The sequence below is a fragment of the Thamnophis elegans genome, chromosome 5 (genome assembly GCF_009769535.1).
Source record: "Thamnophis elegans isolate rThaEle1 chromosome 5, rThaEle1.pri, whole genome shotgun sequence".
Taxonomy (NCBI): domain Eukaryota; kingdom Metazoa; phylum Chordata; class Lepidosauria; order Squamata; family Colubridae; genus Thamnophis; species Thamnophis elegans.
The window spans coordinates 73,546,073-73,570,459 of record NC_045545.1 but is presented as its reverse complement, the minus strand read 5'-3'; the positions used below and the strand labels follow the sequence as shown (position 1 = coordinate 73,570,459).

General features: G+C 39.2%; 1 protein-coding gene across 1 annotated transcript in view; it reads right to left on the bottom strand.

The window, feature by feature from the left end:
• Nucleotides 1-24,387, bottom strand: part of PLCG1 (phospholipase C gamma 1) — a 119,374-nt gene that overhangs the window by 48,723 nt on the left and 46,264 nt on the right. Inside the window, 3 exon segments of the mRNA XM_032217850.1 lie at nucleotides 3,017-3,064; nucleotides 3,328-3,421; nucleotides 4,507-4,659. Of these exon segments, the coding sequence (XP_032073741.1) occupies nucleotides 3,017-3,064; nucleotides 3,328-3,421; nucleotides 4,507-4,659 (295 nt within the window).

Sequence of the window (24,387 nt, the reverse complement as noted above, 5' to 3'; positions counted from 1 at the left end):
AGGCTAGCTTAGTGTATCTGTTGAAAACTTCTCTGATCAAGCTTATAGCTCCATGTTCTATTAATGTTATGGACTGCCTCTGTTTTGGTTTTCAGACACTCTGCAAACAAGCTAAAGTCTCTTGTCAGGGCAGGAAATCATTAAAAATAAAAACCACAAAATAGAACAGGGTGAACAGAGCCCTCTAGGGCTAGAATGAGGTCCTAGATCCAGCCCCTCATTTTCTGGTCCTTTCAAATTTCTTGAATGCTCCTTGGCTACTCCAGCCACAGGTATCTAATTGCTAGGTTTCCCTTCAGGCTGGCCTTCACTTAAGGCCACCTTAAGCAACTTTCTCCATCTCAGAACCTTCTCAGTTTTAGCTATTTATCATACTATGAAACTTGGAAGGAAAGAGAATTGTAGCACTGACAGGTATACCACTGAAAGGCCTGAAGAGCTGACTGGGGATGTATCATCCTGGAAAAGCTGTCTAAGTGCTTAGATTATGACCTAATGGCTCATAATCAAAAACCAGTTCCCAGCATATAATGCTCCAGGAATATGTTGCATTTCTCAGAATTCTCTCTTTTAATTTTTATGAATCAATCTGTCAGATACACAGCCACATGTTCAACACTAGATTTTGGAGCAAAGAACACATGGGAAATACTTATCAGCTGCTGGATTACACTACTGCCATGTAAGCTTTTAAGCATTAATCTTGATGAATGTTCTCAGTGCTCCCCAATGTGATTTCTCATAGCTAAAGACCAATAATGATGGTGAATGACTTGTTTAGTCCAAAGGAATGAAAAAAGGTGAATGATGAAAGTTATTGCTAGCAATCTCCTAGTCTTTCCTGTGTTGCATTATGGGTTGCTGTATAGTAACTGAATGCACTTCCCTAGTGGAGATGGTACTCTAGAATTTTAATACTCTAATCCCTACATCATTTCATCACACCAAGTCTTTCTTTCGTTTTGTCCCTCTGTTAAAATAAAATAAATGATGTTTTCTTCTCATATCCCATCTCTTATCTATAAATAATTCCTTAAAAGCTTGTCAGCAGAAATCCATTAAGGGTTGGAAGAGATAACAACATATCTGTTTTAACCTCGATCAAATAGTCCAAGTTTAAGTTCCTTCCTTTTACTTTTTCAAGGATTGTCTAGTTATTATACAGTATATTCAGTCACTATGCATTTGGAGGTAAATCATGCAAACACAACAGAGGTTGTTATTCCGCATAATGGTTTTGCCAGTCATCAAAAGAACCTGAAGGGAAATTCCGGCACTTAACCCTTTGTTTCTGAATCTCAGCCAGCAATTGTGCAATTATTAAAAATACTTTGTAGAAAAGTGCTACTGTCAAGTGGGGAGGCTCACGTGAAATCTTCTCACACCCAAACAAGTTGTAAGAACACATATGAGAAACCACAATAAAGAGTTCACATTATACATTTTGAAATAATAATTTTCAAGGGGGGAGAGAAAGGCAATACAGAATAGCCCATCTCTATTCAGCATAATGGCAAAGCATAAGTTCATATGGAGCTTTTGAACTTCCTTAATAGATCTCCAGGTTGGAAATTGAGATTTGTTCTTATGAAAAAGACAAGGGATTTTGTTTCTCATGGTGTGCAGATATTTTGTTTTATTATTGCTTCTAGTTAAAGGCATTTTAAAAATTCAATTTGAATGAATATATCAATATATTCATATATATCTCTTTCAAATTGCCTTCACTTTCTTGAAGAGAGCGCAAGAAAAAAGATCAGGTCTCCAACATTCACCTTTGCTGTCCAAACTCATTCATCCTAATATGTGGATGTCAGGAAGATAAATCCTCTTTGCATTAAATTAGAGAGTACCTCAGAGTTACAGTTAAATAAATTTAATTAATTATTAATTCAAATATTGGTCCCTTCATCTATCAATTAACTTGCATACATTTATATGCAGAGAAAAATATTATCAGAATGGGATTCTAAGTTTCCTATTATAGTCAAAATGATTTTACTTGAAGCATTCTTGCATTTTTCAAAAACAATTATTGTTATCTGCAGGGTTTTTTTCCCAAGCGCTTATATTTATTTACTTACACACACACACACACACACACACACAAACACACACGAAAATGTTACTTCCCTATTAATTAAGAGACATATTTTACTTACCATATTTTTTGGTGTATAAGATACACTTCCCCCCTCCCATTCTCCCCCCACCCAAAAAAAGTGGATGAAATGTCTGTGTGTCTTATACAGCGAATGCTGCCGAAGCTACACCCACCCATCAGTCCTCACCCTTCGGCCTCTGCCTCCCAGCAATTTGCCTCCTTGCAGCAAACAGTAAACAGCTTGCTCAGCTTCAGCACAGCCTGATTTAGCATGAGCAGTGGCCTATTGCATGAGCAGTGGCCTATTGCTGCCTCCCCGTGCCCTGTTTTCGGCCTCCATGTGCCCCATCTTTGGCCTCTGTGCACCCGATTTTCACCCCATTGCAGGCGGCAGGGATTGCTGTTGCCACCTATCCCCACTGCCTGGAATGGATAAAAAATGGGGCAGCAGAGGCCAAAAATGGGCTGCGTGGTGGTAATAGGCAGCAGTGGCAATGGGTGGCGGCGATCCTCACAGCCTGGAACAACTGCTAGGCAATATTCTGGGAGATCCAACTGCCAATCAGCTGCTCGTGTTAAATCAGGCTGTGCTGAAGTTGACCAGGCTGTTTGCTGCAAGGAGGCAAATTGCTGGGAGGCAGAGGCAGATTTTTTTCTTGTTTTCTTTCCAAAAGCTAGATGCATCTTATAATCCCAAGAGTTTTATAGTCCGAAAAATATGGTAATTAAAGTGTTACTTTTCCCTGTTTAGAATAGACACTATTCCAACTTTGATTATACTTTTCTAATCATCCAAATTCATTTTTGGATTAATAAAAATTAAATAGAAAACTAATTTTTAGACTTGTATGCCCCCTTTTGTTACTAAAATACACCACATCTCATAATATACAACAATAACTTTCTATTTACCTATCCTCTCTGTTGCGGTCGACAAAGTAGAACTGTTTCCGAAGCCACCTAAAAGTAAATAGTTTTCAAATATTTGTAAATATGTCAGTGAATCACAAAATCTTCCTCTTTAAGAATCCCCCAAATCCTACAGATTACATAAATTTGAACTGCTATGAAAGGAAGCATGGATTTTAATACACATAATCTTAAATTCCACATAATCTTAAATTCATATAGAAAGATGCTGGCAGTGAAGGAGAGGCAGTGAAGCCTATATATAGTATGCCCCCTGCTTGAAATGGTCCCTCTGTTCCAATTTTTTGTTTTACCTTTCAATTTGCAATGGAGTAGCAGCTTTTAGGGTATCTGCCACAAGCCAGTTCAACCCTTTGATCCACATGTTGACTTCATCTTCGGAAGTGGCTGTGAAAATAAAGAACAAACTGAGCCTGTCAAGACATGACACAGGCACTGACCCTTATATCCAAGAAGGAAGTCACTTTGCAGCTGGTTTCCAATAGACGGAAACTAACCCCATCCATTTTGATTTTTACAAATTATAATAGCCATAAAACCAGTCTTTAAGGAGGAACAATCACATCATTTCAATGTTCAGCATTCAACTCATTATGCTCACTAAGTAAGGAAGAAACTTTTTTTTAATCTTTTGGGGCAAATCGCACATGGCAAAAAAGAAGGATCTCCAGGGAACTTCAGTAATCAAGTTAGATCTTTTTTTCATCCTTTTCAGGTCACAGATGTGCATGCCAAAACTTACTTTAGCATAGCTTAATGTCATCAAACGGTGCCATGCTGTGCAAGGCTAACAATCATTTAAGATATGTCTATTAGCCAGTTCAAATAATTATCTTAGCATAATAAGGATGCAGATTGATTGCTCTTATTCAGAATATGGCATATAGTAACATGTTTGCTTAATTGCTTCATACCACATTCACTATTCTAGTTTGAGCACACCAGATTCTGCACAAATCCAGAATCATGCCCTATGATTCATGCCTTTTGAAGAATTACCATCAACAAAGAGAAGTGAGCAAAACATGATCAGTATTGAGCAATGGAATTTCTCTTTATCTTCCCATCAGTTTACCTTAGAAAGCACTTCATACGAGAAGTACACTCCCCCATTTCAAATTTTAGAAAGTATACAGGAACACACCTGTGCACTTTCTAGAATTTGGAGAGGGAAAAATGACATTTAAGACTACTTTTAGCTTTTGAAGCTGTAAGAGCCAACACTTGCAACACGGCTAGCCATAGAGTTAACCAAGAATGTCCATGTGCTCAAAGACTATGGCAATGGCTATCAGTTCTAGCAGCTGCTAGCAATTCTAGTCTCATTATTTGTTCCTCTTCACTATTCTAAGCCAAGTTTTGAACACACACACAAAAGTAGATGAATAGCAGTGGTGTTGCTGGTGTTCAAAAAGCTGCAACAAAAATTGGATTGTAATCTCATGTCAGTGACAAAGTAAAAGTCATCTAACCTTGCAAACTGAGTGTTTTCAGTCTGAATTCCATGCCATAGAGGATGACAAAGCAGTGAGACTGTTCTGGGCGGAAACAAGAATCTTCTTGGTATCGGTCAAAATCTCTGGAGTTCTTTCCCTGACGAATTTCTTGGATTTCACGAATATCAACTGTTAAAATAATAATAGGAAATAAAATTAGAATAAAATTAAGAACAAATGTACTTTGCAGTTGAAAGCTTAATAAACACTGATAAATGTTATCTGACAATATCATGCAGTTACAAAATATGGTCTTCTATTTGCAATATTACGCTTACTGTTGCTTAACCTCTAAACCAACAGGTACTGGAACTTTTTCCTTGCTGGAGAGATCTCTGCCTGAATTACCTTTTCTCTTTGAAAGATATGTGTATTAGATGCTGCTTTCCAGTTAAAGCATTTCAAGCATTCCCAGATTCATATACATTAGAGTTCTAAGATCAACATTTAAGAAGTTTAATTAATTTAGGAACTTTGGGGTAGGAGTAAGGGCTTGCATGACACCCTTAACGGACTTTAAAGAAGCAGGATAGAAAGAGTATTAACTCTTTTGACCTTTGCTGTTGGAGAAAACTCCTGGGAATTCTGTCGATAGCCAAGTAAACAATCAAATATATTGTTCACCAAATCAACTTAGAACTTGTCATTCAAGGAGCAAATGACCACATACTTCATACACATTAAGCAAAGATCTAGATTTTTGGAGAAGGTTCTAATCTGGGAAAAGTAACAAGGAAGGGAAGAAGAGGATGGCTAAAAGCAAGGTGGATGAACTTGGCTACAGTGGTGATGGGTATACAATTGGAAGACCAAGTTAGGCATGGATCATGATCGAGAAAATCTATCTGACAACTAAGACTCAATCAAATGGCTTGACAGTACCTAATCAAGGAAGGATTTGCAAACATTTCTAAGATATATTTAGAATAGAACAGAATTCTTTATTGATCAAGTATGATTGGACACACAAGGAATTTGTCTTTGGTGCATATGTTCTCAGTGTACATAAGGAGAATAAAATACATTCATTAAGAATAAAAAAGATACAACACTTAGTGATAATCAAGGTTACTAATAAGCTATCAAATTGTACTAGGAAACAAATAAAACAATATAAATTGAAAGATACCAGCAACATGATTGTAGTCATAAGTGGGAAGAGATAGATACAAGGAAGGAAGAGAAGAATAATAGTAATACATTCTTAGTAAATTATTGACTGTTGTGGGTATTAGTTGTTAAGCAGAGTGATGGCATTCGGGGAAAAACTGTCCTTGTGTCTAATTGTTCTGGTGTGCAGTGCCCTATAGCGTCGTTTTGAGGATAAAAGTTGAAACAATTTATCTCCAGGATATGAGGGGTCTGTAGATAATTTAATTTCTGACATAGCAAAGAATACAGATGTCATCACAGTAAATATCACTGTGTAAGAAAAAGCAGAATTATCCAGAAGAATGAGGTATAAACAACGTTGGCCAAACCAATTAAAATTACAGTGCTGATGCAATTCAACATATTTATTTATTTTTATTTATTTATTTATTATCAAAATGTATATGCCGCCCAATCCCGAAGGACTCCGGGCGGCTTACAAAAAAGAGAGAAAAAAGAGGGGAAAAAAGAAAAAAGAAAAAAAAAAGACAGTTTAAAATCACAACACTACATACATTCATTCTAATCAGGGCTGGGCCTCAACAATGAGGTCAACAGGCCCAGGCCTGCCGGAACAGCCAGGTTTTTACAGCTTTCCTGAAGGCCATGAGAGTGAGTATGGTCTGGATCTCTGGGGTAGCTGATTCCAAAGAGTTGGAGCAGCCACAGAGAAGGCTCTCCTCCGGGGGCCCGCCAACCGACACTGTCTGGCTGACAGCATCTGAATGAGGCCCAATCTGTGGGATCTTACTGGCCGCTGGGAGGTATGTGGCAGTAGGCGGTCTCGAAGGTACGCTGGCCCTAAGCCATGTAGGGCTTTAAAGGTAATAACCAACACCTTGAATTACTTGAAAGTATATTCATATACTCAAACTATTTAGTTTGCTGAGGGGTCTTATCTTGAATCTAAAATCTATCGTGAAATTCTTATCTGAATTATAATTCTCTCCAAGTAATTCTAACTCTAAACGGCACTATGAGCAATTAACATCAGGGGCTGAGAGGCAGTGACTGACCCAAAGTCGGCTTTCATGTTGTTTTGGAAAAAAGCAGAGCCTGCACTTGTAGGAAAATGCTAGGAAGAAAAAAATTGTACATGAACAGTCCGGGGACCACTAGAGGTCACTATGGGAAATCCCAAACTAATAGCAAAGAATATCCTCACTAGAAAAAAAAAAAAAACAGAAAGGAAACTGGAGCAGAAAGTTTTTAAAAAGTCCCCTAGGTACAAAACTACGGAGGGGGGGCGGAGGGGACTAGTTTTATGAAAGAAACAGAGAACTGAAAGCTTGGTTTCTCTGTTTGCTATATGAACAAATGCAAGTTCAACAAAGAAATGCAAGTTAGCACTTTTGCTCGCAATGGATATTGTTGATTATATGTTTGCTGTTAAGACTAAATGAACATCTAAACATTTAAGTAATTGCAACTCACTCATATAGGCTATGCAATTCCTAGCCCAGAGATGAAGTCTTCCTTGGCCTCCTATCCCAAATTCCAGTATGAAGGCCCTTGTTTTATTGCAACTCCATGCATTTACATTCAACACAGTTAACAAGAAGATTAAATAAAATTAATTCTATTTACTTAAATCCAGCATGATAAAGCTTAATGATGAAAGTTGAGGAATGGTATGGAAAAAATGTGAAAGGCAGGAAAGAAAGAGGAACCAAAGTTGATGAAAGACACAACACAGTGTCCTTTCTGCTATGGAAAAAGCTAACCACCTTTTCCTTCCTAAAGAAGAATACAGCCCTTGAGTATGTCCCCCCATCAATAGATTCCCCATCTCATCTCCTGGACTGTAATGAACCTTTACACCTTGGCTATTTCCTCTGGAATAACGTAGAAAACCAATCTTTTCTGGAAAATGAAACTCAAGAACTAAATTACAGGAAGTACTCAACTTACGACAGCAATTGAACCCAAGATTTCTGTTGTTAAGTGAGACATTTAAGTGAGTTTTGCCCCATTTTCTTGCCACAGTTAAGTGAATCACTGAAGTTAAGTTAGTAACATGGTTGTTATGTGAACCTGTCTTTCCCATTGGCTTTGCTTGTAAGTGGGTTGCAAAAGGTGATCACGTGACCCTGGGATACTGCAACTGTAATAACTATGAGTCAATTGCCAAGTGTCTGAATTTTGACCACACTGGTTGTGGAGCTGCTGCAATGGTCATAAGTGTGAAAAATGATGATCAGTCACTTTTTTCAGGACCATTGTAACTTCGAATGGTCACTAAATGAACTGTTGTAATGGAGGTCTGCCTGTATTAAGAAGCAGCGTTTTTTTTCTGTTCTAATCCAGACTGGGTTTTTTTTTTTAATCTCATTAAGCTAACATTTTTCTTTTGCTTGTTTCCAATGACCATTCAAAAATGTTCAGTATGCAGAAACTCCCTGACCCCTGCTTTGTATCTTGCCTCCAAGGTTGAGTACAGATTAAGAATAACCTTACGGTTTGTTAGGTTTCAAGACTCCGTATTGTTTTCCTCTGATTATATACATCTTTTCATTGGAATTCACAATTTCAGGATCTGTTTCTCACAATCCCATGGGCTCCATCTAACCAAGAGGAAATAATGAAGAAGCAATCTAATTTTCTTCTGGTGATTGAAAAGAAAATTCTCATTCCTTTCTCTCTTTTCCAGGTGAATAAATTATCTTGGAATTGTAGTCTTTCTTCATGAATATGGGCAGAATTATGTAGTGATGAAGGTCTTGGACTGGCACCAGGCAAACACAGGTTCAAGTCTATTCTGAGCCATAAAAGCTCATTGGGTGACTTTAGGCCAATCACTTTTTTCAAACCAACTGCTTGGTGTGGTTGTTGAGGGGAATGGTAGGGGATGCCACTATATCTGTTTGGACGTTCCAAAGGAATCTGCAGGGAGTTATTGTAGATAAAATACATTCCAATATTTAGCTAGGTCCTTGTAGTTTTATTAGGGCACTCCAAGCCTGACCAGGCCAACCTGAGACATTTGACAGTTCAGGATATAAGAGCTGCGGTGGTGCAGTGGTTAGAGTGCAGTCCTGCAGGCTACTTCTGCTGACTGCCGGCTGCCTGTAGTTTGGTAGATCGAATCTCACCAGGCTCAAGGTTGACTCAGCCTTCTTTCCAAGGTGGGTAAAATGAGGACCTAGATTGTTGGGGGGGGGGGCAATATGCTAATTCTGTAAACCACTTAGAGAGGGCTGTAAAGCACCATGAAGCGGTATATAAGTTTAAGTGCTATTGCTATTGATATCTCTATAAGAAAACATTGGACTAGTTACATTGTAGAATTAAAGGTAACAAATAAAGCCAGAAAACATTCAGTATATGACTCCTTACTGACCCACCAACAAAATTAAAGTAGAACTCCTGTCAAGAGACTGATCAGAAGTAAGTGAAGGGTAAGTTCAGCCCTTGTTTTCCTTGTCAGATAACTGGTTGATGGTATTTCATGTATATTTTTAAGAGTTCTGCATACTTAGCTTCAAAGGATTCCCAAGTACTCTACAGAAGCCTTCGAACTAGGCTCCTCATGTATCTTTTGTTGAAATATTTCATTCTAGGACCTCAACATTTATATATAAGAGTACACCAATACATTTAGTTTAATTTAGATTAGTGTTTTAAGTAACTTACAATTTTTGTTTAACACATCTTTTTAGCATATTATAGAGACTGTGAGCATAAATATAACTTCTTTTTCTAAAAAAGTGTACCATAGTATTTATTTTGTAGTTTAGAGTATGAGGGTTTTCTTTGGTTTCTTAAAAAAAACTTGAGCCAATCCAGATGTTCTCCTTCTTTTCATCAGTATACTTAACTAAGCTGTAGCACCTTATCAGCCCTGGCTAATCTTGAAAAGTTAAGCAGAGTTGATGTGGTTAATATGTGGAAGATAAACCAACAGAAAACATCTTATATAAGACGACGCTAAACCACTTTCATATCATTACTAAGAAAACTGTATGCCCACGAAGTTACTAGCTTGATTTTAATTAAATGTTCCTTTTTTCACTTGTTTTTTCAGCTTCTGAATTCAGGAGCCCCAATTGGGAATTCTAGAAATCACGCTCAACATATGTGGAGATTAACTAAGATTGAGAAACCAAATACAAGTAATTAAACTTGTTCCAAAATAATATTTCCAGTGGAGAAGGTAATGTGACCAAATAAAGTCGGACTATCTTGAAGGAAAGATGGACTAAGGAAGTAGGGAAGGATTCCTATCTGATAATAATGCTCCTTTTCCCCATCTGGTTCTCAAAGTAGCTTCTGCACACAGATGTGGCAGAAAATCAGACACTTCTCTGAACTGTGCATCTGCGGTAGACTAAACTGCATAGGGCTCTGCTTGCTGCCACATGTGTGGTTCAAACTTCCTCTCTACATTTCATAGCAGAAAGTGAGCATCTGTACTGTAAATAAAGTATTTTGAATTTCAGCTACAAAATCAGTTATGTCTCTTATTTACAAGATCTAATTACTGAGCTTCAAGTGCCTGGGAAATGGAAGACTGTTTATTCCTAAAACCACTATACTGGCTTTCTCCATCAAGAATGTCATCTCATAATATTTTTGTGAAGGGAACACCAATTGCTGTGAGTCTTCTTATATACCGGCAGTCATAATAAAAATGATAATTAGCATCAATACATAAGCACTACTGTCAACTTCCTTTTCTCTTCCTTCCAAACACCACTTACTTTAACTGAGATAAATCATACAAAAGAACATCAATGTGGGTGATCATATCCTTTTGCTTTAAATAACTGAATCAATCACAATCAAGCATGAAGTTAATGGCTAGTGCATCAGCAATTAGATTTAATTACTGGGTTTGCACACGACCTACACTGGGCTAAAATGAGGCTGGATAAGCTGTTATAGAAATCAAGCCATTATCTTAGTAAGTTTTATGAATCAATTAAACTGAAATATGTAAACTTAGCAAATATGTTTTGTTAAGAAGGGTTTAAGGTTTACCATGTTGCGTTAATAAAATCAGTGTCCTAAAGTAGAATCAGTTATTTTTCTGGGTACAACGAAATTCCTCTCTTTCACTTTGCTTGGAGGACACAAGCAATAAGATCAGTTATACAACAGTGAATAAAAACCAATTCAGGTAATGATTGTTTCTGTAACTTGGGCTCTTCTTGATCTATCCCGATTGACTCTTTCTCAAGATTCCTGAACTAGCAATAGCACTTAGACTTATATACCGCTTCATAGTGCTTTTACTGCCCACTCTAAGTAGTTTACAGAGTCAGCATATTACCCCCAACAACCTGGGTCATCATTTTACCAACCTCAGAAGGATGAAAGGCTGAATTAATCTTGAGATGGTGAAAACTGAATTCCTGGAAGTCAGCAGAATTGGGCTGCAATACTGCATTCTAATCTCTGTGTCACCACGGCTCTTCCTGGCATTAGGTAAGAGGCTGGCCTAGATAGTCCAACCTTTATAATTTATAATATGTTTCTATGAAATAATAATAATAATAATAATAATAATAATAATAATAATAATAATAATAATCCTCTGATAATGCCAAATGCAGACTTTGCAAAGAAGCTGATGAAACTGTTGATCACATACTCAGCTGCTGTAAAAAAATCGTGCAGACTGATTATAAATTGCGGCACAATTCAGTAGCACAAATGATCCATTGGAATTTGTGCAAAAATTATAATATTAAAACAGCAACAAACTGGTGGGAACATCAGCCTGAAAAAGTCACCAAAAATCAGATGGTCAAGATCTTGTGGGATTTCCGTATACAAACGGTCAAAATACTGGCGCATAATACACCAGACATCACACTGGTTGAGAAAAATAAGGTCACAATCATAGACACCGCAATACCAGGTGATAGCAGGGTCTCCGAGAAGGAACATGAAAAAATCGCAAGATACCAGGACTTAAAAATCGAAATTCAACGACTATGGCACAAACCAGCAGTGATAATTCCAGTGGTAATTGGCACACTGGGTGCTATACCAAAAGCACTGGAATTACATTTAAAACAGCTAAAAATTGACAAAATCACCATCAGTCAAATGCAAAAAGCCGCACTGCTTGGATCTGCACGCATATTACGAAAATACGTTACGACGTCCTAGGCCCCTGGGTGGGGCCCGACTAGTAACCAATGCCAAATCCGGCGAAACAACTGGCCGCTGTGATACAATTGTATAATAATAATTCAATGCAGTTTGGCATGGAAAAATGCGCCACTGTATCCATAAAAAGGGGCAAAATCACTACATGTGAGGGAATTGAAACGTCCAATGGCAGGTTCCAGTATGGGCAATTACAGGCTAGGTGGAAAATAGATCAAAAAATTGGTTTTATCCAAGTTGAGGATAATCTGTTTAAACAAATAAGAGATCAAAGCTTAATGCATATAAGAGGATATATAATGTATTAATACAGATGGATTCGGAAAAAGAATTAGTTAAAGATTGTATGATAAATGGGCTCAAAATATTGAGGAACCAATAATGTTGGATACATGGGAAAGAATCTGGGTAAGAAATGTGAAATTTACACAAGCTCAAAATCTGAGAGAAAATTTTTACAAGATGTTCTATAGATGGCATTTAGATCCTAAAAAGTTGGCTTCTATGTATCCGAATGTACAGCCTAAATGTTGGAGGTGTGGTTCTCTCGATGCTACATATTATCATATATGGTGGACCTGCCTAAAGGTTAAGGCATTTTGGATAAAAATATGGTGGGTCATGCAAAATATTTTTAAAAGAAGGATAAAGTTTATTCCTCAGTTATTTTTACTAGGTATATGTACTGACTTTACAGTGGTAGAGACTAATTTGATTCTGCACCTGATAACTGCAGCAAGACTGTTGGTGGCGCAATATTGGAAGAAGGAAGACTTGCCTACAATCCAAGAATGGACATTGAAAGTAACAAACTTAGCCGAGATGGCTAAAATATCGGCATATCTCAAAGATCATTCAAATGAGATATATAAACGAGACTGGAAAAAATGGATTGATTGACTATATACAAAATAAATACGGGACTAAGAAATTCCAGTTAGCCTATGCTTAAGATCAGAAATGATTTAAACTGTTAAAAGTTAGTTCAGTAAGAAGAAGCTAAGGTCAATCTAGAATGTCATTAATTTCTTTATTTCTTTTTTCTCAATAGATTTTAGACTGTGTTAGTTAAAAATCCATACTGTACGGGTTCTGGGAAGTCGGGGGGGGAAGGAGGAGGGGGGTGGGGGGGTGGAGGGAGGGAGGGGCACACACAAAAAAAATTGTACTTCAATGTCTTAATGATTGACAAATGATGACATATTTGTGTTTTTTTTTAAAGAAATAAAATAAAATTCTGTGGAAACGTCCAATGGCCAACTAATTAAATGCAGCGAAAATGAAGCCTACAAATATTTAGGCATTCTGCAGTTGGATAACATCAAGCATGGAGAAGTAAAAACTATCGTTAGGTGAGAGTACACCAACAGAGTTAGGAAAATTTTGAAATCTAAATTGAATGGTGGAAATAGAATCAAGGCCATAAGTACCTGGGCAATACCAATTATAAGATACACAGCTGGTATAGTTAACTGGACACAAGCTGATTTGGACATTTTGGACCGAAAAACCAGGAAACTAATGACAATGCACTACAGTTTACATCCACGTGATGATACTGATAGATTATACCTGCCCCAAAATCAGGTGGCAGAGGATTATTATAAGTGAAGCAAACAGTTGAAGAAGAAAAACATGCACTGGCTGATTATTTAAAAGAAAGTCAAGAACATCTATTAATCGAACTAAAAAACAAAAATCTACTAAAGGCCCAACAGACGAAACAAGAATACAGAAAAGATGTGATAAAATCAAGAATGGAGAGTTGGCAGAACAAAGCACTGCATGGCTAATTTCTGGAAAAAATAAAAGATAAAGTGGACAGTGAACAAACTTGGTTGTGGTTAACAACAGGTACATTAAAGAAAGAAACAGAGTCACTAATCCTGGCTGCGCAAGAACAAGCTATCCGCACAAATGCCATTAAGGCCAAAATCGAAAAATCCTCTGATGATGCCAAATGCAGACTTTGCAAAGAAGCTGATGAAACTGTTCAACACATACTCAGCTGCTGTAAAAAAATCACGCAGACTGATTATAAATTGCGGCACAATTCAGTAGCACAAATGATCCATTGGAATTTGTGCAAAAATTATAATATTAAAACAGCAACAAACTGGTGGAAACATCAGCCTGAAAAAGTCACCGAAAATCAGATGGTCAAGATCTTGTGGGATTTCCGTATACAAACGGTCAAAATACTGGCGCATAATACACCAGACATCACACTGGTTGAGAAAAATAAGGTCACAATCATAGACACCGCAATACCAGGTGATAGCAGGGTCGCCGAGAAGGAACATGAAAAAATCGCAAAATACCAGGACTTAAAAATCGAAATTCAACAACTATGGCACAAACCAGCAGTGGTAATTCCAGTGGTAATTGGCACACTGGGTGCTATTCCAAAAGCACTGGAATTACATTTAAAACAGTTAAAAATTGACAAAATCACCATCAGTCAAATGCAAAAAGCCACACTGCTTGGATCTGCATGCATATTACGAAAATACGTTACGACGTCCGTGGCCCCTGGGTGGGGCCCGACTAGTAACCAATGCCAAATTCGGCGAAACAACTGGCCACTGTGATACAATTGTATAATAATAATAATACAACCTAAACTGGTCAGTTTAGACTGAAAAAAAAAATATCTCACGATTATTCACTGTGCATTACCCGAAAAGAAGAGAGGGTCTTATTTTATTGACAAACACCTCCCCCCCAAATAAGCACTTGGCCTTATTTTGGGGGAGGTCTTATTATTTTTGAGGTGCAGGAGCGGCAAGCGTGGTCACTTCATGGCTGTTGCTATGTTGCAATATTTTCTGGGCGGGCTTATTTTAGCCCATGCGCTCAAAAGCCCAATTGGGCTTATTATCCGGGGAGGTCTTATTTTCAGGGAAATGGGTAGTGATATTGATAGGTAATATCCACACCACAGAAATGGAGGCAGAGGTTTATTTCAAGTCAAACAAACTGTTAAAGAAGAAAAGTGTGCATTGGCCAATTACATCAGACAGCGAAGAACAGGCAATAATGCAAATTAAAAATTGGAACTTACTGAACGTGCAGGAAACAAAACATGAATATTAAATTAATGTAACAAAAACCTGAACAAAATGCTGGCAAGAAAAAGCATTACAAGCTCAATTTCTACAAAAGATCCATGGAAAGTGGATGAAAATTAAATCAGTCACTGGATTACAACTGGAACATTAGAAAAAGAAACTGAAGGCTTGCTTTTGGCTGCTCAAAAGCACGCTATTTGAACCAATGCAATCAAGGCCAGAATTGATTTAAAGTGCAAATTATGCAACAAAAAGCTGCAGAAAAAACAGTAATCATACATTTAGCTCATGCAAGATCACACAAACTAAATATAAACAACATAATACAGTTACCAATGATTCACTGGAATATATGAAAAAATATGTGCCAGTAATAAAAAGTGGGTGAGAATATATATTACATTGAAAATGTAATAAAAAATGAGCAGGTTAAAATGTTGTGGGATTTCCAAATACAGACAGTTAAATCTTGGTGCATAATACACCAGATTTGATTGTGGTTGAAAAGAAGTGCAAATAATTGATGTTGCAATACCAGGAAATAGTAGAAGACAGTGATCATAAAGTATCAAGATCTGAAAGTAGAAATGAAAGATTATGCAGGCAATGATGGTCTCTATGGTTATTAGCACACTGGATGTCATACTGAAGAACCTTGGACAACACTTAGAAAATTCTATTCATTGATAAAATTTCCATATATCAATTATAAAAGGCCACACTGCCAGGATATGCTACTTGTCAGGCTTGGAAGCCATCTTTTAAGTAGGTCTCAAGCCTGCCACATATTCTGCTGTGAGAGGGGGGAATTGTATGGAGAATGGACGCTTTGTAATCAAATAACATTCCCTTTCAGAGACTCAAAGCATCTTGCCCTGCCCCTGTCATTAGGAGGAAACTTCTTTTGGGACGGTGATTGATTGGATCATATGATGGACATGTGGGTGCTGGGGCAGCGTCTTGAACTTTCAACCGGGTGGGGAAAACCTGGAAGCTTTCAGATTTGGATTTTCCCAGATGTCCCAACATGGCTCTTCTAATAAATTGGACCTTTGAGGAATTTCTACCCCCAGACTTTTATTTTATTGAGGATGCTATTTGGAACCCTGACAGCTATACTACATCATCCTAGGTTCTTGGAAAAAACTCGATTCAAGTGAAGCCCAGCAACAGCTAAAGAACTGGCAGGTGTGATTTCATGTTGTTATCTGCATTTATTAAATATGTATTGTGTCCAAATTTTTTTTACCTACCTACCCATTTCAAATTCTGAAAGGATGCTCTTTTTTTCTTAAAAAAAAGAAAGAAAGAAATGCTGCAATCAAATTAGCATTATGTATTTTCTCTACAGGAGGGGTGTCAAACTTGATTTCATTGAGGGCCACATCAGGGTTGCATTTGACCTTGGGGGGCTGGAGTCAGTGTGGCCAGGGTGGGCATAGCCAGCTCAATGTCACTCGTGTTGGGAGCACCTGTGGTGGCCCAAGCGCTCTGGCAGCAAAAACCGGGCTCCCAAACTCAATTTCCGGCTGCGATAGCCTCCTGCAACCCTCTGCCAGCAAAAGCGGAGCTCGTGAGGGTTGCAGGCGGCCCTACCAAGTTTTGTTTTTACTGGCAGAGGCACCGTGGGTCAGTCCTATTCTGTTTCCAGAGAGGATCCGAAGGCCAGATCTAAGCACCCTGCGGGCTGGATCTGGCTCCCAGGCCTTGAGTTTGACACCCCTGCGCTACAGAATTGGGTCTTCTGAAATAACAAAAAGAACACATCTCGAACTTAAGTGTCAAAAAGTACAGAAACTCTTGAGATAATTCTAAAATTATTTGAAATGTGACTTGTCACAATATGTAAATATTTTAAGTCCATACACACACAAACACATACACACAAATAATAGAAAAAAAAGATTGCAAAAATAGAAAAACCAATAAAACATTAAACACTGAAAAATTAGCTGTTTATTTTTCAATTTTAGAAGAAATGCAGACTATTTCAAGTCTCTTTTTTCACATGCCAGAATGGCAATATTTACATAGGGTGTTTTTGGTATTGGGAGGTGAGGATTGACATGAATTGAACATTACAGAGGATATGGCCAGGGGGTTCAAAATTAGTTTCTGAAGATTTTGTCCTGTGGCCCTTTATCCTTAAAAGGTAGCATCTTTAGGTCACAACTCAAAAAATAAGAATGTTTTAATTGCCTTAAAAAAAAACATTTGTCCTTTTTTAGTTAGTTTGAAATTCATTTGTAAAGGCAGAGAACAGAAGATAAGGAAAGTGTACTGTGTTTCCCCGAAAATACGACCTGTCCTGAAACTAGTGCCTTGCCACATTTTTCGTGTGGGCAAAAATATAAGCCCCCCCTGAAAATAAGCCTCCTGGACAACCCCCCCCTCCAGCCAGGCAGAGCACCGTTCACCGACCTAGTGGTATCCTGAAGGTACCAAGCCGCGGGAGCCAGGGGGGAGGCGCTCATGCTGCTTGGTGCTTTAGGGGGTACCGCTAGGTTGGGGAGTGATGTTCTGCCTGACTGGAAAGGGGAGTTGCCGGGCAGCTGCTCCATTGCGAGCAGGCTCCCAAAGAACTGGGCACAGCCTCAGGTGTGAAGCAGGCATGAGGTGACCATGCTCACGAGCAGCCACCCGGCAAACCCCCTCTCCAGCCGGCAGAGCAACGTTCACTGACCTAGAGGGTTTCCCTAAGATGCCAAGCCACATGGCAGTCTGCCCGCCCCCCCAGCTCCCATGAGTTGGCACATTTGGAATACCCCCTAGGTCAGTGCATGGAGCTCTGCTCGGCTGGGGAGGGTGGTTGCATGAGCGCCTGTTCTGCCCCCAGTTCGCATGCCTCCCAGCCTCACCATGCCCTGCCTAGCTCTCCCTGCAGGGCCAGGGCACCGCTGCCGCTGCGATCCAAGCATAACTTCTTCTCCGGCTTCCAAACTCCGGAACTCAGCTTCCGATTCTTCCAGCAGTGGCCGCTCTAAGAGTGCGCTCTATGGCTGTGGGCCGGCTGCCATACGGACCATCGCAATCGTTTATTCAGGCTCCCAGCTGATCTGGGCCTTCCTGCTGCCACCGCGGCTTGCCCCGGCGCGAAAAAGGCTCTTCACACTCTTCGCAGCACTCCTGTGGATGCTGCAGCTCGATCCCAGCCACTGATGCAGCCCGCTGTCTTCAAAGCACTTCGGGAGGCCCAGGGCTGGAAATCCCGAGCTCTTTAGCCTCCCAGTACCTTCGCCGGCTGTAGCCAGCTCCACATGGTCAGTGAGGCTCAAAATGGCCACCGAGCCTCCAGCAGCAGCCTGCTCCCACTTAGTAGCCAGCCAAGACAGGCACCCTCAGTGGACTTACAGAAAAGGAGGAAAGGACCTGAGAAGTGGGGCTTGAAGGAAGGTGAGGAGGTTCCAGAAGTGCTATAATCACAGAGTCCAAATTTGTGTGTCTCGTCACTGGCCGGACTGAAATGAAACTGGAGTCAGAAGGGTGGAGCACAGAGGCGTGGCTTCAGCTTCATCCCAGTCTCGAGGTCAATTGGGCATGACTATACCACAACTGGAGCCTCCTGTCCCTCACTCCGGAAAATTTGTGTGTTCAAATCCCACCTTAGGCATCAAAACAGGCTAGGGATTTGGGGCCAGTTCACTTTTTCTCAGCCAAACTCACTTCTCAGGGTTGAGTTGTGGGGAAAACAGGAAGAGTTACCTCGCACCTTAAATTATCTATACAAATAACATAGACAGGATATAAGTAAATGTAGGAATAGTTACTGAAGGTCAATACCATAGGAAGCCTATCAGCTCCCAGTTTAGTGGATATTGTTTCTGTATTTACATGTATCTTACTAGAACATAGTCATTTATCTCCAAATACTGTTATACATTTATATAGTTATTCTTTTTTTAAAAAAATCCAAAACTATGGCAAAGAAGCACAAATTCTGTTCAAAGAATTTATGCACTCACCTTATAATTCTTTGAATAATCCCAGTGGGAAAATATTTGGAGGGAGGGATATTTTCATTTTACTGAACTGTTGAACTTTTGTTCATTTTGGAGTTGGGAAAGGAGGAATCGAACTCAATTCTATTCAAAGGATGCTAAATAAAAGAAATGTTGCTATTTGGGAGAGGAAAAGGAAAAGGAAGAGCAGCAGCAGCAAGATTAAGGGTATTCAGAATAAAACTGGGGAAAAGAACCCCAAAACCATGTCCTCCCTCTCCCCCTTACTTTTTTTTAGTGGGGGGGGGCTCCCTTTTAATATGTGGGATTCTCAGGAATCCAGATAGCAATTCTTCTTCCCAGTAATCCGCATTGCATAACAATGATAGGATTATCCTTATTCCGGCAATAAGGCACTTCAAGGCACTGCCACCCACCATGCCTGTTAGGAGACTACAGTAGTCAGCGGTAAATGTACTGTCAGCTTGACTCTTTCACTGCTCCCTTCTCGGATAAAAACCAAGGGAGACATTTCAACTTTGATTTAGATTCCAGTTTCAACTCTAAACAAAGTAGGGAAGCATGTGGAGCATGGCTGCTGGAATTCTTCCCAATCAATTTACCAGCAGCAGCCACAGGATACATCTGTATTTTCTTCTGGGTAACAAAGTAAGATGCTAGGTCAGTTTTTTACTGCTCTCCTCCACACACACACACACCCTCCCTCCTCCCCTCAGTAGCATGTGTTTGTGTGCACCAGGAAGTCAGAGCAATCAACAAATACCCTGCTCTGGATCACATATTCAGAGAAAGAAAGGTGTGGGGGGGGGGGGAGACTTACGATTCAAATCATTGCTCAAACTGCTTCTCCTATAGGGTTCCCTGGTAGGGCTTTGTTTGATTCTCCTGACCATATCCAATACCCCTCTGATCTTCCTTTTGCCGGCTTTTCCTGCAACACCAATGTTGGTCCCATTCAGTTCTGTTTACTGACAGAACTGTGAGCCTTCTTTATACTGTATACTATTTGCTTATGTTAAACTTTTACTCTATTGGAACATCCAGATCTATTAGGATAGTTGTTCAACTGTCAACTCCTACCTGGTGCATTTCCTCCCCCCTCTTTTTTTTTAAAAAAAATATAATTTTCTTTGGCCAAGTGTGGTTAGACACACAAGGAATTTGTCTCTGGCACAAAAGCTCCCAGTGTACTTACACAACAATAAACAATAATAATATATAATACCAAAATATGCAACCTTGTTTTATTTTTATTTATTTATTTTTATTTATTTAGTTTTATTTTTATATATTTTGTTTTTATTTATTATTATACTTTATATATTAAACATGAAACTCAGTCAACTGAGTTGTTGTTGTTGTTTTGGTGTTGTTGTTGTTAGGTTCATTGCTAAAAACTCCCTATTTCTCCCATTTAAACTTAATTTTTGTCCATTTCAACCTGTCTGCATTATTTTGAATCTTTCTTTCCTCTTTCAAAGTGGAAGCTACTACTTCTCCTTTTGCATTATGTGATTAACTATTGTAGGAAGTTATCACCCAGCCCTCTCCCAGAAAAATGAAACATCCTAGGAAATATTGAAAAGGCAGAATATTTCTCTGGATGTGAAAAGGAAGAAACATGTTTTATAAAGACAGAATAGCTCCCTGCAGCTTCCTGCCTCCACCCACTTTGTTAACGGGCCATTAAGAAACCCAAGCCAGTCTCTTTACATAATAAAGAGTTCTCCCCTTCAGCTCCAGGAGGATGGGATTAAGGCATGATAACATTGGCCCTTTACCTAACTCACCACATGGCATCTGAGAACTCAACCAAACCTGGATTCAAAACACAGCCTAGAGAGTTGCCCCTGCATGGCCCCATGGGAGTCTGACAACCAATCAGTATTCAAGTTCAAGATCAAAGGCCAGATAGGGCATAAAACCAGGGACTCAGCATCTCAGGGCTCCCTTCTCTTTTCTCCACCAACATTGAAGCATGTGACCCACCTTTTCTGTTCAGGACTCAAGTCATGTGGTCCTGTCCACCTGTGGGAAGTTATCATCCAGCCCTCTCCCAGAAAAATGAAATATCCTAGGAAATATTGAAAAGGCAGAATATTTCTCTGGATGTGAAAAGAAACATGTCTTAAAAGACAGAATAGTTGCCTATAGCTTTCTGCCCATCCTCAGCTAATGGGCCATTAAGATGGCCAAGCTAGCCCACTTTACATAATAAAGACTTCTCCTCACTGCAGCTGTAGGGGGAAGGGATATTACTCAACTGACCACAAGGCAACTGAGAACTCATCACAGCCTAGAGAGTAGCCCCCTGCATGGCACCATGGGAGTCTGATAACCAGTCAGAATACATTTCTTATACAGGAACAGGAAACAGAGAGGTGGGACTGAACAGGGTATAAAAGCCTAGCAAGCCCCTTCCTCAGCCCTTCTCTTCTTCTCCATCAACATTGAAACATGTGATCACCTTTTCTGGTCAGGGCTCAAGCCATGTGGCCCTGTCCAACAATAAACCATCTTTCCAAGCAGCCTCCATGTCTCCAGTGTCTTCTTCCCCACTTGGAGCTGAACCCAGAAGGACATTTCTTTCAACACACCATTAAACCATCTTTCCGAGCAGCCTCCATGTCTCCAGTGTCTTTTTCCCCACTTGGAGCCGAACCCATTTCTTCCAACACTACTATTTACTATTATTGTTTCGGGGGAAAAGATCAAAATTTAAAATACACATTCATTTTTCTCTTGTTCTAAATCAAGCTCCTTTTAGAAGATTACTGGGAGTGTTCCACCTTAGATCAAATCCTGCATACCTTTTCATCTGTCTATTTGTGCTTCAGGACACAAAAGCAGAGATTGCAATAGAAACAATGCAATTTTTCTAGCTCTTCCTCCCCCATTTCTCAGGTTTCTCCAAGTCACAAATAACACAAAAGCCCAGCCAATAGCAGTCAACCTTTCGAAGATAAACAGGAAGCGTCTTCAGTAGAGCTCGCCTTTAGGCTCCAGGACTGACAGCACACCCACTTGTTTCAAGCACAGCTCCTCTCTTGTTTCAGAAACAATGATTGCTTTAGCCAGGGTCAGAGGCTACCGATCCCACGCACTGGGGTTTGGTTACACAAACACTCATTCTCCCTTGTCAAGGCAATCATAGCTGGGTGGGAAGATACTTGAGCAGCTGGAACAAGATGGGTGGGTGTAAGAGTAGCCTGGGGTGGTTATTTGCTCCCATGGGTGGGGAAAGAGACTGGAAATCGGCCCCAAAGGGCAAGAGATGGAAGACTGTGGCAGATGTCGAGAAATATAGAGCAAGAGAATGGCACAGAGTCAAGGCTGGAAAGCACATTGTAACATTATACGAACATTATAATGGTTAGGATGGGACAGGATTAGCCTCTCAAGTGACACTCCTGGGTCTACATCACTGTTGTCTCAGTTGTCACATAATGCATGTTTAGTTGGCAGACAGCTACATAGCCGAAGTATTATTGTTTAATAATCCCTTTTTCTATTTCCACTCATAATTCTAAAATTGTCAGTAATAGCAGGTATCTGTGATAGTAATCCTGTTTTGAAGGACACAGACAGTCATCACAATAGAGGGTAGAGTGCCTAACTTCTGCCTTTGAAGAGTATTTCCTTCCCTCACCCTTCTCTGCCAAATAATCCCAGCAAAAGCCAGCAGCTGCAGCAAGTAAGAGCGCCTGGTTGAAACAGTGCTAGAAGGAAAGCAGGTTTGGCCCTGGTTAGAGCATGGATAGGAGGCAAGTTCAGGGCTGTAGGCTAGACTAAGAAGCTTAACATATCCTGGAAGAAAGCAATGGAATTTTTACTTTTGCACTGCGGCCAAATAAATTGTATTGTCCTTGCAATACGTTAAGCTTGACTCAAGGACTTGGCAACATAATTCCTCTATTTATTTGGGGAATGGACTCTCTTTTGCTGCTGGGTGGCTTTCTGTCAGGACAGCTTCCCTAGGCAAAAGGGCTGCTGGACCTGATACACCTGAACATCCATTTAAAGCTGACACTCTATGATAGAATTGAATGGGCAACCGAACAATATTCCCTCCTAAGAAATATGAGCATCAATACGGAGATTGATGGTGATCAATACATTAATTTCATTTCTGTCAATTTCTTTTTTTATATTTTTTTAATTTTACTTTAATTCAAACATCATCTTCCATTAAGCAGTGTCATCTGGGTACATATACTTTGTGCAAATATTTTATACAATTACAATTTACAGCCATATTTATTATTTATTTATTTATTTATTTATTCTTACCTTAATACTAATATATGCCACACTTAATACTATAACAATCCTCTTCTTATTTAACTTTGTTAAAACATTTTCTCCATTTCACTCTTCTGCTTTTTTCCACTTTTCATATTTATTCTCTAATCATTGATAAAATAATTCCCATACAGTATAATAATCAGATTGTTCCTTCTCTTTAATTCCAAGTGTTAATTTATTCATTTCTGCACATTCTAATATTTTCCTAATCACATTCTCATTCATAGGGAAAGCTTAATTTCTCCAATTTCGTGCAAATACAATTTCTGAGAGCATCACACGAAAGAAAGGAAAATTGAGCTGTGATAAAAGGACAAGAGGCCGAGGTATCACAAACACAAAACAGGGGTGGCACTATTCCTCTGAGTCCTAAGCAGAAAAAAGAGGAAATCTTACTCAATTCCATAAAAATCAGCTGAATGTGATTGTTATAGCAAACACAAAAAGTTCTTAGGCATCTTTTAAATATTTAATAAGCCTCCATGTATCTCCTGAGGTTGTAATTATTTTCAGTACAGTGCAGTGAACGTAAAAGGATAAATCATATAAAAATAATGCAAATAAAGCCCAGCTAAACAAGTGGTTCACTTCAAGCATGACCTGGTCCCAAGATGAAAACTGTAAGGCAGTTTACTTCTAAGACATTATGAAAAGGTCCTCATTTAACAACCACAATTGGGACCCACAACACAGAGAAAGTGAAGCAGTCACTAACTGAAACGGTACCTTCCGTTTTCTTTGGCTTTACAGACCTACAAAGGTCATAAAATTTAAGCACTGGTCTCAAGAGTTACTTTTTTGTTTTTTTTGTTTTTATTCATTTTCATTTTCAATTTCATACAATCACTTATATACTGAGTATTTGCAATAAAGAATAAAAGACATAAAAGAACCCCCTAAACACAACTCATAAAACCAACCTAGCACTTTCATCATCCATACACCCCTTCTTCTCCCCCTCCAACTTTCATTTCTCCCCTCCAACATTCACCCCTCCTACTTCCCTTTCCCCTCCTACATTCCTTTCTCCCCTTCCTCCCCCTCTCAACCTCCTTACATTCCCCTCTTCCTCCCTCCTTACTTCTCCCTCTTCTTTCCCTCTACTTCTCACTTTGGTGCATTTCTCTATTCATTAATCCATTCAATTCTTATCTACTAAAGTTGAGCTAAAAAGAAAATAGAAAAAAAAGAAGAAAGAAAAGAAAAAAAGAGAGAAAAATAAAAAGAAAAGATAAGGAACAGCAGTATACAAG